This window comes from Chaetodon auriga, chromosome 2 (genome assembly GCF_051107435.1).
Source record: "Chaetodon auriga isolate fChaAug3 chromosome 2, fChaAug3.hap1, whole genome shotgun sequence".
Taxonomy (NCBI): Eukaryota; Metazoa; Chordata; class Actinopteri; order Chaetodontiformes; family Chaetodontidae; genus Chaetodon; species Chaetodon auriga.
Genome location: NC_135075.1, coordinates 23,755,974 through 23,772,882, shown reverse-complemented (window position 1 = coordinate 23,772,882; position 16,909 = coordinate 23,755,974). Strand labels below are relative to the sequence as shown.

Sequence of the window (16,909 nt, the reverse complement as noted above, 5' to 3'; positions counted from 1 at the left end):
TCTCTCCTTCAGTTTTCTGAGGAAACAGAAAAGCACGTTTCTCCAGTCGAGCCTCCCAAAATAACCTGAGCGAGATGGAGCACGGAGGCTAATTTTGTCAGCCCCGGTGTGAACCCATGTGTCTGTGTAACCTGGATATCTCTGGCATCCTGCCCTGTATCACTATGCCAGTAACTCAAAATCCAAATACTTACAAGACCAGTATTATAGACTGGTATTACTATTATGGAAGTCCTGGCATACTCTGATGCACTCTTGGGGCTGTATGAGCCAAATGAATAGTACTGCTGTCCCCAGATTCTCACTGGTCTGCTGCCAACAGGGCTTCATACATTCAGCAGCTGAGGGAAACTGTGGTGGAAAGTAATTAAATCAATTTGAAGACTCAGTAGTTTTCTGCATTAGCGTCGCCTGTTAGTCCTGTCAGAAAACCAAGTTTCTGAAACAGTGTTTCATGCTTTTATATTCAATCCTCTGTAACCTTTTATTATGAAATGATCTTTGAAAATGTATAGCAATTATAAGGACAATTAAATCAAGATTTAATGTAAACATAAGTAAATATTCATTTCACTTATTACTGGAAGCTTTATTCATTATATATATGTGCTGTGCAATTAACTGTAATTAATTAATTGAATGTGTATTGATTGAAAATTTTAGTAGGACCAAATTAACATTGTTCATTACAGGAAACTTACATGTCAGAAAATTTTCAGCTGCTTGGTGGCTCATTTAAAGAAGCTAAAAGTACAAAAACTACAATATATATATTGCATTAAGTGTTTTATGTTGTAAATTGACCCTGTTTTAGTGTATTTTATGAAAATCTCATTAAAACTGTGCACAGAGTTGGAATATTTGTTCATGTGTTAAGCACGATAGGTTGTCTTTTTCACCTTTTCTACACAATAGGAACCTTTACACTGCTTCTGCTGGAGAGTTCGATTAGAAGAACACACTGTATTGAAAAAACAAAACCAGAAATCAAATTATTTATTGATATAAACACGTGCTCCTATGAGGAACAGTGAGCTCATGCTGTGAAAGTCTTGGTGTACACCTTGTTGCACTGACAAGATGAGAAAACCAGGAAGGAACAGTGTTTGAAATGTGATAATTAAGTTACCATAGACAGTATGGTTGGGGAAAAAGCTGATTGTGGACACGGATGCGGACTTGAATGATGAAGGTATAACGTGACAACAATTGTTCATCATAAAACAGGGTAACACTCGACGAGAGGCCACAGGCAGCAGCCCTTCAGCAGTGTGGTCACCAGGCATATATACATGTTCTTTCAGGAATCCAGCACCTTCCTGCGAAGACAAAGAAATAATCCTAAACTTAAAATCCTCTTTCATCGCTGTGGACGACAGTTTTAGAAGCGCTAAAAGTGTCACGCACCTTATGCTGCAAAGGTCTCATTCCATCTGCTCCTAATTTGGGATTGCAACAGATGAACAGATAACAACAACAGGTGTTAAAGAGGAGTCAGAACTGCAGTTGTAGAGACGGCAGCCATTCAGAATTGCATAAAAGAATCAAAGAAAATAAGGCATACATGTTTTTTTTTTTTAATTCATCAAAAAAAATGGTGTTAATGAACTTAAAAAAAACAAAATGAGGATTTTATAAACCTTTGCACAGATTAAAGCTCCGAAATGTTCATCCTGTGTTAATATTGAGAGTAACCTGCTGATAAAATGCTGTATCTCAGTTTTCTAAAGGAGGCTGCTGCTGCTGCTGAGTCAGGGAAATGTGATTAAGTCTCCTAACCGAGTACACGAGGAGCCATCACAGTTTTAATTTATGGGCGCTACCTCTTGGACTCTTTCAGTGGCAGAGGCCACCTTTTCCAAGTTTAGTGCCCTCCATGTATGGAAAGTAAGTCAAGGAGATGGCAGATGTCACCTCAGGACTCATAAGGATCAACCTATCTAATACATCCAGTTTAATTAAGCTTTCATTGCATTCATTTCACAAATATCCATGTATGTGCAACTGGACGACAAGGAGCAACTTCATCCAAAGTTAATCCAATTGAACTATATTTATTTTATAAAGCTGATTAGGCACATTGATTTTTAATTTGTTTTTGACTTAATTTAGCAAACACAGCGATAAGAAGAATATTCAGATAAGCTCCTGATGATTTCTGACCTGTGAGAATGTGAATGTTGACCTATTTCTTGTCTGCATCTGCAACCTGCGGCTCTGTTTAACAGAAAGACAAGTTATTAGCTTTCAAAAGGTTAAAACTCAAATACTGGCAAAGCAAATGCTGCAACTTAAATACAGTTTGCACACTCTTAAATAGGTTAGAAAGAGTTTTTTTTTTTTTTTTTCAAACTTACGTTTGACCTCCAGCTTGCAGCTGACAGTTGCTTCTCCGTGATCGTTCATGGCTTTGCAGGAGTAAACACCTCCGTCAAAGTTACCAGGCTTACGGATCTCCAGGGAGCAGATACCCTGAACGCAGATCTGCCTGAACTTGGGGTCGTCTCCAATAATCATCTGGTTCTTCATCCACTGAACCTTGGGCTGTAGAAAAACAACAGGTTTGGATTATAGATGTGTTGTTTGCATGTTTTGCTGCAGGAGTATGGTAAGCATATTAAGCATCTCATCCCCTCACAGCCGTCAACTCACAAACAAACAAGCAACAGCGGTCTTTCTATTTATGTTTGTGCTACTTGGCAAGACAAAAACCCTTCTGATTGAAGTGGACAAACAGCACACTGCCAGCTTGGGAGTTTTAATGGCACCGACAAGGTGAGGACCTCCTGGGGGCCCATGGAGGAATGTTACACATGTGACCCCACTTCCCTGCTGACCTGTCCGCCTTATAGCCTCCTCCTCTCCTGTTGCAAAAGCAAAGAATACCAATTCTAGCCTCCTCACCAAAACTATCTACACTAATGCCCCTGTTGGCAATCCTTTGGGATTATGAGCCCAAACAGGAGGTGAGAGGCTCAGACCATCAGGCTAACAAGGTCAGAGCGAAGGTGCTGACATGTAGCTTGAGCGGGGGTTGTTCTATTAATCATCTAGCAAACACCGAATGCATGCTCGTTCATCATTTAGAAATAACAGCTTGGTAAACGTCTGCATTTCAACATGCCAAAGGTCAGGACTGTGTCAGCGGTATTGTAGGTTTCAATCATTACATAACTGCAAACCATTATCCAAAAAATACCATTAAGTTTTCAGACTGCGTCCCTGCCTTCCATTTGTTTCCATTAATTTCACAAAACATACGAAAATCAACTGACAGCGACGTTCTTTAGACCAATTATCACATCAGGCATTAGTCCAGTGTATTTAGATATGTCAAACTGATCCTATTATTATGCTAAATAACTGGCACGCTGCCCCCATCTTCTCTCCAGGAGATGTGTGAGGAGACAGAGAAGAAACAGGGCCTTAAAATCACCTGTGACCCAAACCACATCCTTCACTATCAATCAAACAGCTGAACAGTAAGAAGTAAAGTAAAAATCAGGCTGTGATACTACATGTTACCTGCACTTTGACTGTACATGTGTGCTGCTACGTCGACCGTGTCTCTCAAATGCTCAAGACAAACCTTCTCCTGTGGGAGACCAGCTAATCTAATGTTGTGCCAGCAGTGAGCTGGTTTGTTTCAAAAACTCTGCTTTGGTGATGTATTCAAGGACACTCAGTGACACGCAAAATATGAGATTTGTTTACTGAATTTTTGAGCTACATTGTCAGGCTTCTGGCACTATGGTGGTGCTAACGTTTTGCTGAAGCTGTCAGTTTAGGGCCATAAAGCTGATGGAGCACAGAAGAAGTGTTACTGTACTTTTGGGGTTCCCCTGACGGAGCACAGAAGCTTGGTGCTGTAGCCGACGGTGGTGGCTCTGTCGGTCAGGGAGGTGGTGAACTTGGGCGGCTCGCTGAAGTCGTGTTCCTTGTACTCAGGAGGCTTATAGTCAATACCTGCAGAGTGGAAGAGAAACAGACGTCACCATGACGCTTCTACTATGTGTGCATATCAGCTTTCTGGGGGCCCGTTGGTTTGGTTAAATTCTATTTTTGTGAACCAGCGGTTCTAAAGGTCAGCTGTACCTGTCTTCAGGATCTTGGCCTCCTCCTTTGCAATAGTAGCGTCCTCGCTGATTCCACACTTGTTTTCAGCAAACACTTTGAACTTGTAGGTGTTGCCCATGATGAGGTCGGAGATGGTGGCATTCAGTCTATGGTAATGCTCCAACACAGTGAACCAGTCCTGCAGACACACACAGTGAAGAAATGATGAATCAACGGGGGAAGTTTTTATTGTGACCATGCAGGCAGACACCGTTTGATAGTGAAAACTTACTCCAGTCTTTTTGTCAGCCTTCTGGATTGTGTAACCTGTGATGTCTGTGTTTCCGTTGTCTTTGGGTGCAGTCCACTCCAGAGCAACATTGAAGCCCCAGGTATCCACGATCTTTACGCTGGCAGGAGGCCCCGGCAGCTCTGTGAACAACCGGGCGCTGATTACTTCAACTGTTCAAAATCTCACCAATATCATCTTCAAAAAACACTCTTCTTCACTGTCTCTTGGACAGTCACATGTCCTCTTTTGGGCACAATCTCAACATTTTGCTCACCAACAATTTGGAGGGTGAGTGGAGCCTTGTCCTCGAAGTCATCCACCTTCACACATATCTCGTACACTCCGGAGTCTTCTCTCTCGGCTGCACGGATGAACAGGATGCTGTCTCTTTCGGTGCTGCGGATGTTCACCCTCTTTGTGTCCAGGGGCTGACCATTCTTCGACCAGGTGACCACAGGCTTGGGTTTACCCTGAGTGAAACAATGAAATCAGGAAGTTTGAGGAATGTGTAGTCTTATTTTATCAGGAGTTTATCAGAAAGATACACTCGTCCTCATCTTACCGTGAAGGGGATGGTGAGGTTGATCTTATCTCCAACATTAGCAACATACCTCTGCCTCAGGAAACGAGGCAAGCGGACCTTGGGACGATCTAGAGAGCAAAACAATGAATGAAACAACCTACGATTATTATGGTAAGTCACACTTATATATCTTTTTACAATGAGAGCCTCTTTGAAGCTCTTTTATGTGCCGGTTCCACTGAGGATCAGTGAAGGGATGAGACAGCCTGAAAGGGATTGTCAGGATCTGTTAGGAGATTCCTGGAGGGACACAAGAAGATTTAATTTTCTTCTGTGACCATTAAATCTCGAGGAAATCGATAAAGCTGCTGAGTTGATTTAAACCCATTTCAGCCAGGGAATTTTCACGGGTATTTTCAGGGCATCTTTCCTTCAACTGGTTGTCCCAACTGTTTTCCAAGTCCTTTATCCCTTTTGAGATGTATCTGTCTACTCGGCGGTTATAATGCAGGGAAATAAAATGAGAAGGTGCACAGGAATCTGTGGAAAGCAGGATAGTTCATATTTGTGTATGTTTATATGTATTCGTGTGAGTACGTATGTTTTTTGTTTTCTCTGCCTACTAGAGATTTTTGCATCTGTTTATATTGCAAATATCAATAAAATTTAAATCAGAAAATAGCTGTTTAAATAGATTTTTGTATCTATTATTCACTCAAACTCATCCTACAACTGTTAACTGTGTTTTATTCGTGATTTTTTTCCCCCTTGTTTATTGCGGTTTTCTGTTCTATGTGCAAGCTGACACATACAATTGCGTTATTGCAACAAATTACATTGAACTGACACTTGAAAGTGGACAGATAAGAGGCGTAAATATGCAGGGAGGGAATTCACTTTAACAAAGTATGAGAGGATTGCAGGCGTGAGCTTCCCTGGTGGCTCATTTAACAAATATGTGAATAATGTAACTGTGAGATCCCGGCTCAGAAGCCACTCTGCCACATTTAACCCCGTCCCTCTTCTCTAACCGCCCCCATCTCTCTCCACTGTGTAGCAAGCTCGCAAACAGCCGAAACAGCCCATAAATCATCATAAAAAGAAAATCATGAGGGTTGTTATCCGCTGTGACGTTTCAAATGATACTTAAGCCTCAGGAGTGTCTCGCTGAGGCTCATTTGTGATTTGGTGAAGGCACCACCTGCTGAGTCCAGCACAGCAACATTTGTCAGGACTCTAAATAAAGCGCCGTACTGTAGCATATCACCTCCCCTCATGACGCACGACCTCGACGCACATCAGAATGCCTTCAAATTATACAAGAATTAAGGAGGACGCAGAAACGATTGGACGGCTCCTCAAAGCGACTGCTTCATAAACATGAACTGAAGTATTCTGTGTGTATTAGTACAAACACAGCACATGTTAAGTGTCTTATCACCTCATACGGAGAGGATTAGTCTTAATGAACAATCCGCCTGCAAAGTCCGAGGCATGTTTCTAAACAAACAGTGAATCTCTGGAAGTGTCATGAGATTTGGATGTCACCTGAGAGGTTAGATCCAAATCCACCACCACCCCCACCCACCGGCCCCTCTGCAGGCAGAGATGGGACACGGTGGAATTTAGCATCCACCCCTCTCCTCCCCCCACAGACCCCACCTGCTTGCTTGCAGTCAGATCACTTGTCACCATCGATCTTGCAGGAAAGAAGCCTGACATTCCCTTGGCAGGGATCACAATGCAATGCCAACCCCTCCACAGAAAAGTCCGTGTTAATATTGGTGTCATGCCTGCTATTTTTCCAAAGCTTTGTGGCCATTTTGTCGGAAACCATTCATAAGTCGTTTCTATATGTGGACCGCCGGGTATGGCGAACATGACGTTGAACACGGAGGTGACCATTGAAATATTGCCAGCCCGGCTGGGATCAAGTTGCCTTCCTCTCCTGTTCAGCTCTCCATTACGCATAACGATGATTTGTGAGTGAGCCAAAGTAACACTGCCCCTCCTTTTAAAGCCCTCGGGGTCCAATCATCATTTTACTGCAAATCACTTTAGATATACTGTCTATGATTAACACTGTAAGGTGTACGGCGTCAGTAAAACCATCGACTTAGCAACTGTGTAATTATCACAGTTGGCTGGGTGGATCGCCGTTTCAACTCAAAGTGGAAGCGAGTGAGAAGACTGCAGTTTTATACCGTTAGCACTGCAGGTATGCGCCACCAGGACACGGACAGCTGAGAAGAAAACATTGCTGAGCTGTTTCTGTTTGACTCCTGCATTTTAAAACTGTCCCTTCCCATAATAAATGTCTCCATAAAGATAAGACCAGACATGTCTCAAACAGTAGGAACTGGTCTGCACTAATAAACTTTAATCAGCATTTGTCATTAAAATTACACCTGTTGATTAGATTTTTTGGGAGTTGAAGTCATGCTGCATTTTGTGCTCCAAATGTAAAAGAATTAATAGAGAATAATTTGTGATTATTATGTGTCAAACCACTTTGTATTGAACACTTACATATGCATGGAGTATGTAGTATTAGACCTTTTATTTTTGGCTATTAAGTAGACCTGAGTGCCTGTATTCGTGCTCATATTTTCTAATTTTTTTTGCATTTTTTCCCACTGTTTCCCACAGATTCCTGCATACAGTAGATGCTCATATTGTGTATAGTGTTCTGTTTTCGTCTTGTCCCTCATTTTGCTGCTGTGGCACTTTAATTTCCATTTGAACTTTATCTTATTTGACATTTCTTTGTGATTTTTATAATAAAATGGTAAAATAACAGTTTGCTTCTTGTGCTTGTGTTTCTCGCTCTCTGGTTTTTGTGAAGACTTCTTACCGGCAACCTCCTTCACCAGGACAGGCTCGGGGAGGGTAACTGGGGGGCTGCGGCCGCCAGCATTCACAGCCACCACGCGGATCTTCAGACGGTCACCGGTGGTCTGGTTCTTGATGACGTAGCGGCAGGACTTCTGCAGATCCTCGTTGACGGCTTTCCAGTCCTCAGCTGAGTGGGAAAATTACACAAAATGAAGATAGACTGGTGCAATTTACAGAACTGCTGTTTATCTTGATGTTACAGGATTAAGACTGTAATAAACTATGCTGACCGTGAGAGCTGCAGGCAGACTGAGAGGAACAGATCCATTTCATACAGTTAGTACATTAGAACAAGTGCTGCTTGTTGGGCAGCTTTGTAATGGAAATTAAGTGATTATGTTATATGTGATATGAACTTGCTAATCTATGGGCAATCAGCGTGCCCTGTCTGCTAAATCAAGCGTACTCTGAACTGCTGCTGATATTAGCTTAGGGGTCTAAGTCTAAAAGCAGGACCTCCAGCAAGACCACAGCAGCTCCTGCAATGCTCCTTTCCTTGTAGGGAGAAGTTAGGTAGCTCATGATATAACTCTGCGAGTGACACTTCAGGGACAGCTGCAACCGATATGGCTGACCCACATTAAAACAGCAATTTAAGAGGTTCCTGATAGTATTTAAAAAGCACTTAAACATTATCGATACAATTAGAGATATTAGACATATAACCATACTACTGCAATAACTGAAAATCAGCTGTTTAAAAAAAATGATTGAAAAGGTCAGGTGACATTTTTGTCAGGGTTTATTAATAATCTAACCCCTTTCACACACGACAGCACCTCTTCAAAGGAAGAGCAGGACTTACTTCCATCCTTGCAGATTTCAATGGTGTAACCATCCAGACCGGATATTCCAACAACCTCTGGCTGGCTCCAGATGATAGTAACTGAAGTGTCATTCTTATCCTCGATGAACAGATCCAGTGGAACGCTTGTGGGCTCTGCAGGCGCCGTGAAAACACATGGTTAATCAATGGACATTTGCAAAGGGGCAGAAATTCAAATCACAAATCGATGCAAAGTTGAGGTTCGTAAGAGGTGACGACCCTCTTCTTTATCTTAACACTGTGATAAAAAAAAAAACAGAACCAGTGATGAAAGCAGAATCTAATCACTCTCAGGTTTCTTTCTGAGCAGATGGTTACCTTTGGGTGGAGGTGGTGGAGGTGTGGGTGGCTTAGGCTCCTCTGGTGCAGGCGCTTCAGCAGCTTCAGCTGATGTTAAACAGGCATTTGCATTATTATTGGCAGCGTGTGATGAGCAGAGCGATGTTGCAGCATCAACTAAAATCCAGTTATGCACCTCACAGCTCTCTGTCTCCCGCACTGGGAGGTCAAAGGATTCACAGTGCTAATGCTGGAGGAGCTCTTTATCCAATTTGTGTCACATGACAGAATCATCACAGATATTAAAGAGAGAGGAGTGAACATGTTCTGTTTCTGCAGGTTGGTTTACCATCAACAGGTGCTTCAGAGGCAGAGGCCTCATCTGCAGCTGGAGTGACGGCAGCTGTGACTGAATGTTAGATATTAATGGTGAGCGCTGAGCAGATGTGACAAACACAAAGTACCGTGTGTGCTGAGACTGCAGACTGTGTTCATAGCCTTACAGGGAGTCAGTTAGTGACGCTAGCTTTACTTCAGGAGGTTGAAGATTCAGACTTTATATCCTTTGTGCCTCATGTGATTTTTTTTTTTTTTTTTTTTTAAGCCACCAGCAGGGGCCTCAGCAGCAAGTGTTTCTTCAGCACCCGGCACAGCAGCTGATATTTGAAGTTAGAAGATATCAGCATTAGACATTAGTGTAGTTGCTGAATGAGGTTCAGGTTTTCATAATACTCGTACAAGAGCTCTGTTAATCCACTGACAGTCTGTTTTACCATCAGCAGGGGCCTCAGCTGCAGCTGCTGGCGTTCCTTCTCTAACAGGAGCAGCAGCTGATATTAGAGGTTAGAAGATATGCTGATGCATAACATTTTGAAACGATCATACTTTCAAAATGTTATGAAAAGAGGTTAATTCTATCAAGATAAAATAAGAGGGGAAGTTAAAATGAGCAGAAATGAGTGAGTTAGGGGGTAACTGAGACCCTCCTCTCAGAGTATCAAACCATCTGCGGCTGGCTGATCTGCAGCGACAGGAGCAGCAGCGCGAGCAGCTGATGGAGATATTAGATGTTTGAATGATGGCTGAACCAATGCGAACTGAAGCTGATGTTAATTATTAGAAATAGTAAATACACGTTTTAAATAAAACAGGTGTTAACATGCGTTATACATCGGTCATGTAAAGTGAGCATAAACCAGCGGTTTAGATTCGTTGGTTTGTTCATTTTTGAGTCAAGATGAAACATTCACTGATGTATAAAAGCGCGTGTTATCATCGACTTAACCAGCTAAGCTCACAGAGTTCTGCTGAAGGAAAATCCCTTTCAGTGACTTGGAAGTCAGCTGCAGGAGTCCAGGCAGGCGCTTTATGCAGGTACATGCGGTTCCCGGTTTATTTGACCTTACCACGGAGCGCTCACAAGCGCACGTGCGTAAAGGTTACTGCGCGCTTACCATGAGAGGAACCGACTACTTTGCCTTTAATTAAAAGGTTAAACAACTAATCCAAGGCTCATCCACTGAGAAATAAAAATAAGGTGGACTGTGTATTGGACGGTAAGTCATGGCTCACACGCCGCTGCGCACGGAGCATTACCATCTGGGGGTGGAGGCGTTGGGGGTTTGGGCTCCTCAGCTGGCGGGGCCTCTCCCTCGGCAGGGGCCGCCTCAGCAGGTGCCGCCTCGCCCTCAGCCGGGGCTGGGGCGGCTTCAGCGGGGGCGGCTTCAGCCGGTGCGGGCTCTGGAGCGGGTTCTGGAGCGGGTTCAGGAGCCGGCTCAGGAGCCTTCTCCTCCTTCTTGGCTGGTTCTTTCTTAGCCGCCTTCTTGATTGGGGCAGGCTTGGACGGCATGTTGGAGGTTGCAGCTAATTCCCAACTCGGTAAAGTCCTTTAAAACTGGATCCAATGCCGTTATTCCTGTGGGGGTGGCAGGCTTATATAGGGCTCTGCAGGTTCAGGCACCGCCCCCAAATGAAGTACATGTAATAGATACAGGCCACTGAGTCTGAGTCAGACCACCATGTCTGTTTGTCTCACTCATCAACACTGAGCATCATTAAATGTTCCACTACACAGACTGTGGCCTAATTAAATGGAAATATGGAAAAATACAAAATACAAGCACGAGTTATTGACTCTAATCTTATTTAAAGCAAATGCATCACATTATTATTTAATACACTTCTTATAATCAGGTCAAATTGACACACAAGAAGCAACAGAATAAATATAACATGTATTTTATTGATTCCAACAACCAGTGATAGGTGGATGAAAGCCTTCAGAAACATGCCTCGTCCATGGATTGGACCCAACTCTGAAGAAATGTACCTTTCTCTCAAGGATGATTTCCCCCCATCCCTCCTCAGTGATTGTTGCCGCATCCAGAATGCTGACCTATTTACAATCTTTACAATGATGTCCTGTACAAAATAGAGAAATTAAGTTTTACAAAGGATTCTTTAGAAAAAAAAAAAAAAAGAAATATCAAATATCTGAGTATTAAAAAGGAAAACATCATCTAGAATGATTTTCCTAAACAATACATTAATGTTAACGTTTTTCTCGCCACACAGCAAGTTTACATGCATTCACAACACAAGCCTTAACATTTGCACGTCAGTGACATTAGATACCGCATAACATTTTTTTTTTAAAGTCTTAGTTTAGTCCACAACAAGCTTTGCAAAAATATGACTATTCAGCAACCTGTATTGGGCTAAGATATCAGATTCATCTCTTTATCTGGTTTAATTCTACTCAAAATACTCAGTCAAGTGCTGATTCTTAACAACCGCTTGAGGCCCATAATTCGATTTTTAATCTTTTTCGTGGTTTGTTTAACGTCATTTGACAGTTCAGTTATGACACTTTTGGCGCCATTCATAAGGACAAAACACACAAAACATCTTCATTTCTTTAGCTACATCTATGAACCCTGTTCTCAACGCAGCGCCACACAAATCCTCCTCTCTTTAAGGCTCACCCGCTAAAACAAGCTTCCCCTTTTATCCCGGGATGCAGTTTGGTCCAAATTAAGACCTCAAAGACAGACCCAATGAAAACACACCAAGTTTGCTCGTGAAGTTCACACATTTGCTGATTGCCAACACCAGTAGAAGTTGCTGCATAGTCCTGATACAATAGTAAGCAAACACAAATCACAGCTACTACAGAGCAACAGGCACAACAACCAGTGAATGAGATGAGAAGCTCGAGCTGATGGCTTTTGTTCACCTGCAGAAACAGACCAGGGTGGGGTTGTAATACTGTCTAATACCTGACATATTTACAATAACTAAAATTATTCTCAATCGGCATGTGACCAGTGACACTCACTGGCCATTTGGCATCTTTTTGCTCTTTCCTGTCTTTAATTCATTCATTTTTTCTTTACACAGGCGACCAATCAGAGCTGCGCATTAGTTTTCTTTTCAGCCTTAAGCAAACAAAGCGACAACAGTTCAGACACTGCCTAAAATGCTAAACTTTCTCATCCAGCTGTCATAAAAGTGGTCTGACATTCATTTACAGGATTTATGTACATGTGAAGTTTAGTCTGAGCACCTGAACAATGACAGTTTGGGACAAACAGGTGAGTTATTTCCACACCACTCGCACAACCATGTGCTTCGTTGATCCATTAGGGCTGCTTTACAAAAACCTACACAAAGTACCAAAAAAAAAAGTATTTAAATCTTTAGCTTTTTACTTTTCACTTAATCTACCATAATCAGTTCATCAATGTGCCCAAAATGTTCTCAAATATGAACACTGTACGACATCAACATGGGCGCACACCATACAATGTCTCACATGACTTCACGGTCTCCACGTAATGTCTTCAACAACACGTCCTAAAAAATATCTGAAATCATCTCCCAGATCTATATTTCACATTTCTTTAGCGTCTGACAGCACAAAACTCTTTGCTAACCTACCCTGAAAGTCTACATGATCTGTATTTAACACCAAAACAGTTGGGGACATTGTTAAAGAGCACCATACACACCTAAAGGATGATAGTAAGCATGAGTGACATTAAGGAGATTTTTAGTTCTGCGCATGATCTGTCGCGAATGAAATGGGCATAGGTTGCTTTAAAGTCACTCTACTCAGCCATTGTTCAAAGTGTTTTGCAGTGGAGCTTTGTGATAAGGCTTCCTTTAAAAGCACCTACTCGATGATTGATACTGTTACATGGTTGATTTATAAGTGTTTTTCTATACATTCATAGTTGAACTTAAACTCCTAACTTGACAGTCAATATGCATGATTGAAGTACAGTATTTGGTTCAGTATATTAGATATTTGCACCAACTAATATAGATAAAATAACTGCGATGTAACCTGATGTATGTACACAATATATACAATAACTACTCTGAATATGGGGGGAAAGATCTGAAACAAATTAGTCTTTCCTAGATATATGTCATTAAAAAAAATCTGAATTGGATTTCATAGAATTTTCTTGATCTGTTTAATCAGAGGGTGTTTGTTATGTTATATTATCCCTGTGTATCTAATACCTGATATACTGTATATGGCAAGATTGGTGACACTGCTTGTTTCACATGAAGCAGTTCGTAAAACTAAACTAAGTGCTTGGAAAATATGTCTCTCTGCAGCGGAAAAAGTGACAAACTCACATCACTAATAAATACGTTTGGTTTTATGTAAAAGAGTATGACAGCAGGTTTTCAACTTATAAGCCATAAAAATGATAAAGAAGGTGGAAAAATATGTGGAAAAGTATTCTGATAGTTTATCCTGTCATAATTCAGATTTCATATTGTTAAAAAAAGATGATCCATTGAATTAAATAATGTGGAGTTGAAGAAACAACTGACTTGTTGGCTGGGATGATATCGATGAAAGCACCTGTATACTCTGCTGAAGTTGAGGTGACGCTGACGTCTTTGTTTTTTTAAGGCATTTTATTTGTTTCACCTGCTCGGGCTGTAAAGTTCAGGATTGCATATGTATAAGATTTGGCCTACAAAGACTTATACAGTCGATATGTACCAAAGAACTTTGCAATAAACAGTAGCGTCTGTCATGCTGTCATACTCTTTTCCAGAAATGAGTCACCATAATTGAGAATAGCTCCTGTTGACAAGCACCCCGTATCCCATGATGCACTGGAGCAGGACAGACTGCGTGTGCTGTTGCAGTAATCACCTGAAGTCTAAGTGTGGACACCATGAGTTTCATAATGATCTATTAGCACCGATCTAAGAGTACTGAGGGCTAACATGGTGGTAAAGGGATGTGAACTGAAGTGAATGTCTTCCAGTCAAACATGTAGGAAAGTAACAGAACATAGCTTTTCATTCAATACGTGTTAACAGTCCTTTGAAAATACTGTATCTATTAAGATTTGTAGTTACCCAGTTACACTTTTAACCTACTGGGGGAATGACAGCTTAAATCACCCTACAACCATTTCGGAGGGTTCCTTTGTTCCTGAAGGTGCACTGCTTCGTTACAGCGGACAAAACAAAATCAAGCTTGAAGTGCTAAGTGATCAAAGTTTGGGCAGGCTAGGGTCTTCTTTGTCAGGGGATTCAATGTAATTGGCCGCCTCCTGAAGTTTCAAGAGCATTGCCATCTAAAACAAAGAAGAGAGAGTTGAGAAATCAGCAATCCTGAAACATTTCAGTTTGAAGCATTGAAGCAAAAATCACATGGAAAGAGCAGGAAGTGCTCGTTCTCACCAGTGGATCGGACTCCATGGAGCTGGGTGGAGTCTCCTTGTGAGGCCTCTCCTCGAGGGGTTGACCAGGGCTGCTGGAGCCAATGCTGGGCGGTGGCAGGTGGAACAGCTTTGCCTGGTCCTGCTGGGCAGACGGCCAAGGCAGGGTGCCCCTCACCCACTCCACTGGGTCCTCCCATACCGCCTTCTGGCCGTGGACCTGAAGCGTCACAACATACCAGCAACAGTAAAATTAGAGCTGCATTTCCTGTGAGAAGGAAGCCTCCAGCACTGCCTCATGCGAGCTGGGGGCCGTTTTCTGGATGCGTTCCTCACCTTGATGCCGTCCTTGGCCCCCTCTTGCAGGTAAGGAATAATGGAGTGGTTCCAAAGGTCAATGAACCACGATCGAAACTCATCCACCGTGACTGGACAGGACAGGAAGAAGCATGGGCCTGAGGAGAAACGAGAGGAGAACTTTATGAAGACAAATAAAGGTCTCCATATTCCAATATACAAAATACAAATTCATCTTTCTTCAGCTTTCAAGTAAAGCCCTGTCCAGCTTCATACCAATGAGGAAGTCTGATGTGCTGTGCTTCTCCAGGAAGGCGTGCAGATGATACCACAGTTTGGGCACCCAGTCCAGCACCCTCATCAGGTCCTCATTGGTCAAGCTTCTCTCATCCTCGGACTCCATCAGCTTCCTGTGCAGGTAGCGCACCAGGAAGCCGTTGGCTGGCTCCACGTTGTTGGAGAAGGTCACCATCCTAGGATGACGAAAGCAGGTACAAATATTCATAGTAAAATACAGATGAATACTCAAATATGGGATTAGCTATGCCATTAATCCTCTTATCCACATTAGATCCTTGACTTTAAATTCTTTGATTTAACAAAGTATTGTTACTTTGACAGTTTGACAGTCAAACCATGACTTTGTGTGGTGGTTTTCTGAGTTTGATTGGATGGAATAGAGGATTTGTTTGAATAATCGCGAGTGCAGGTAAAAGTAAGTTATGACTGTCAGCTGCAGAGGTGAAAGTACAGAGACATTTCAGATGTCACTTTACAGGTATTACAATCAGAGTCAGAGGATCAACAATAACGACGTAAACTTTTATAAAACTGTTATTGGTATTCATGGCACTGAGTGAGATCAAACTGTATCAGATTACACACTAACTCACAGTTTACTATTGATCTGCTTTAAGACGTTTTTATTGTATTGACTTGTTTACTGCGCAGCGAGCTTCAAATCCAAACTCGGCGCAATCGGGACAAACTCAGCCATGACACATGAGACGATACTGCAGGAGAGGAAAATGCTCCCAGAGCCGCTCCTTTAACCAACCTGAAGCTGAGATGGAGGCCGTGGTTCGCTATCATCTTCACCGGCTGATTGCTTGTTCCAACAATGTAAGGACTGCGGGCAGGAATGGTATTAGAGGTCAGTTTACACTGAACCATCGCACAAATACTTCTGAGGCTAGTTTCAGCCTGTGTGTGTGGAGCTCACCATTTGTGATATTTGCAGGTTAGGGCACCATTGACAAGCTCGCTGATGGAAACAGGGTCATGAATATCATCCAGAATAACTACCAGCGGCACTTCTGACATGCTGGTTTCCCGATCGATTTGATTGGCCAGGTTGGAAAGGTAAAGCTGCAGATCCTGAGGACAGAGAGAAAGAGGGACAGAAGGTGAGTGAAGGAGGCTAACAACACAACACAGCACATAATCTGCTGTCATTCAGGACGTCCGTTTGTGTCACCTTGCATGACTGGCGGTGCATGTTGAAAGTGACGACGATGCCGTTGGTGACTTCACGGGCGCTGCGGTCCACCAGGTACTCAGCCAGCCGGGAAGCCAGGTAGCTCTTGCCCGTCCCGCTCGGCCCGGACAGGATGAGACGGCGGTGTTTGAGTAGCAGACTGATGTAGTGTTGCATCATGGGTTTGGGAATGAGGGTTTCGAATACCAGGCTGTCCACACACTTCTCCTTCAAACCTGAACATAGCGAGGAAAAGTGAGAATGGACTGTGATGTAATAAACAAAGAAGCTGATGACTATCTGCTAATTGCAGAGCGCAAAATAGAATTGGTGATGAACTGTGATACTTGACATTTAAGTGCTTGTTAAGAATTCTGTTAATATCTATCCCAAAATGAAAAGACATTACAAACAGGAAGAGCCTGAGTAAGAAGATGCTGTGAAAACAGATTTATATCACCTCAAATGTCCTTCATAAGCAACATGCAGTTCAAGCATTTTGCTCTTAAAATAACTTTGCATCAAGTGTAGGGAGTCTGGGCGGCCCCCACTGGCCTGCAGGAGTCTA

The 16,909-nt window shown here is 42.5% G+C and overlaps 3 protein-coding genes across 4 annotated transcripts in view; 1 reads left to right on the top strand and 2 right to left on the bottom strand.

The window, feature by feature from the left end:
• LOC143327616 (cysteine and glycine-rich protein 1-like) overlaps positions 1-16,909 on the top strand; it is a 314,154-nt gene that overhangs the window by 227,370 nt on the left and 69,875 nt on the right. The gene's annotated exons all lie outside the window — the stretch shown is intronic.
• On the bottom strand, positions 1,038-10,763 carry mybphb (myosin binding protein Hb). 2 transcript variants are annotated; one of them, XM_076748094.1, is made up of 13 exons: positions 10,468-10,763; positions 8,911-9,048; positions 8,572-8,706; positions 7,726-7,893; positions 4,911-4,999; positions 4,623-4,818; positions 4,349-4,488; positions 4,096-4,255; positions 3,830-3,966; positions 2,358-2,544; positions 2,164-2,217; positions 1,408-1,439; positions 1,038-1,319 (listed from the first exon to the last, which is right to left on the bottom strand). In XM_076748094.1, exons 1-11 carry the CDS (start codon positions 10,718-10,720, stop codon positions 2,186-2,188), a joined length of 1,635 nt encoding a protein of 544 aa, XP_076604209.1. In that variant the 5' UTR covers positions 10,721-10,763; the 3' UTR covers positions 1,038-1,319; positions 1,408-1,439; positions 2,164-2,185. The 2 variants fall into 2 exon arrangements, with proteins under 2 accessions (XP_076604209.1, XP_076604200.1); XM_076748085.1 differs by lacking the exon at positions 8,911-9,048.
• nav1b (neuron navigator 1b) overlaps positions 11,094-16,909 on the bottom strand; it is a 65,420-nt gene continuing 59,604 nt past the window's right edge. The window contains exons 26-32 of the mRNA XM_076741962.1: positions 16,342-16,577; positions 16,087-16,241; positions 15,922-15,993; positions 15,141-15,337; positions 14,904-15,022; positions 14,590-14,787; positions 11,094-14,483 (exon numbers count right to left, since the gene is read on the bottom strand). Coding sequence (XP_076598077.1) covers positions 14,400-14,483; positions 14,590-14,787; positions 14,904-15,022; positions 15,141-15,337; positions 15,922-15,993; positions 16,087-16,241; positions 16,342-16,577 — 1,061 coding nt within the window. The 3' untranslated portion in view covers positions 11,094-14,399. The remainder of the gene's footprint in view (positions 14,484-14,589; positions 14,788-14,903; positions 15,023-15,140; positions 15,338-15,921; positions 15,994-16,086; positions 16,242-16,341; positions 16,578-16,909) is intronic.

Excerpts from the sequence above, each read along its gene's own strand:
- mybphb (XM_076748094.1), bottom strand. The coding sequence starts at position 10,720 with ATGCCGTCCAAGCCTGCCCCAATCAAGAAGGCGGCTAAGAAAGAACCA. Across the intron at positions 9,049-10,467 it reads AACGCCTCCACCCCCAGATG|TTGATGCTGCAACATCGCTC; the intron begins GTAATGCTCCGT and ends ACTGGATTTTAG. Across the intron at positions 8,707-8,910 it reads TCCACCACCTCCACCCAAAG|AGCCCACAAGCGTTCCACTG; the intron begins GTAACCATCTGC and ends CGGCGCCTGCAG.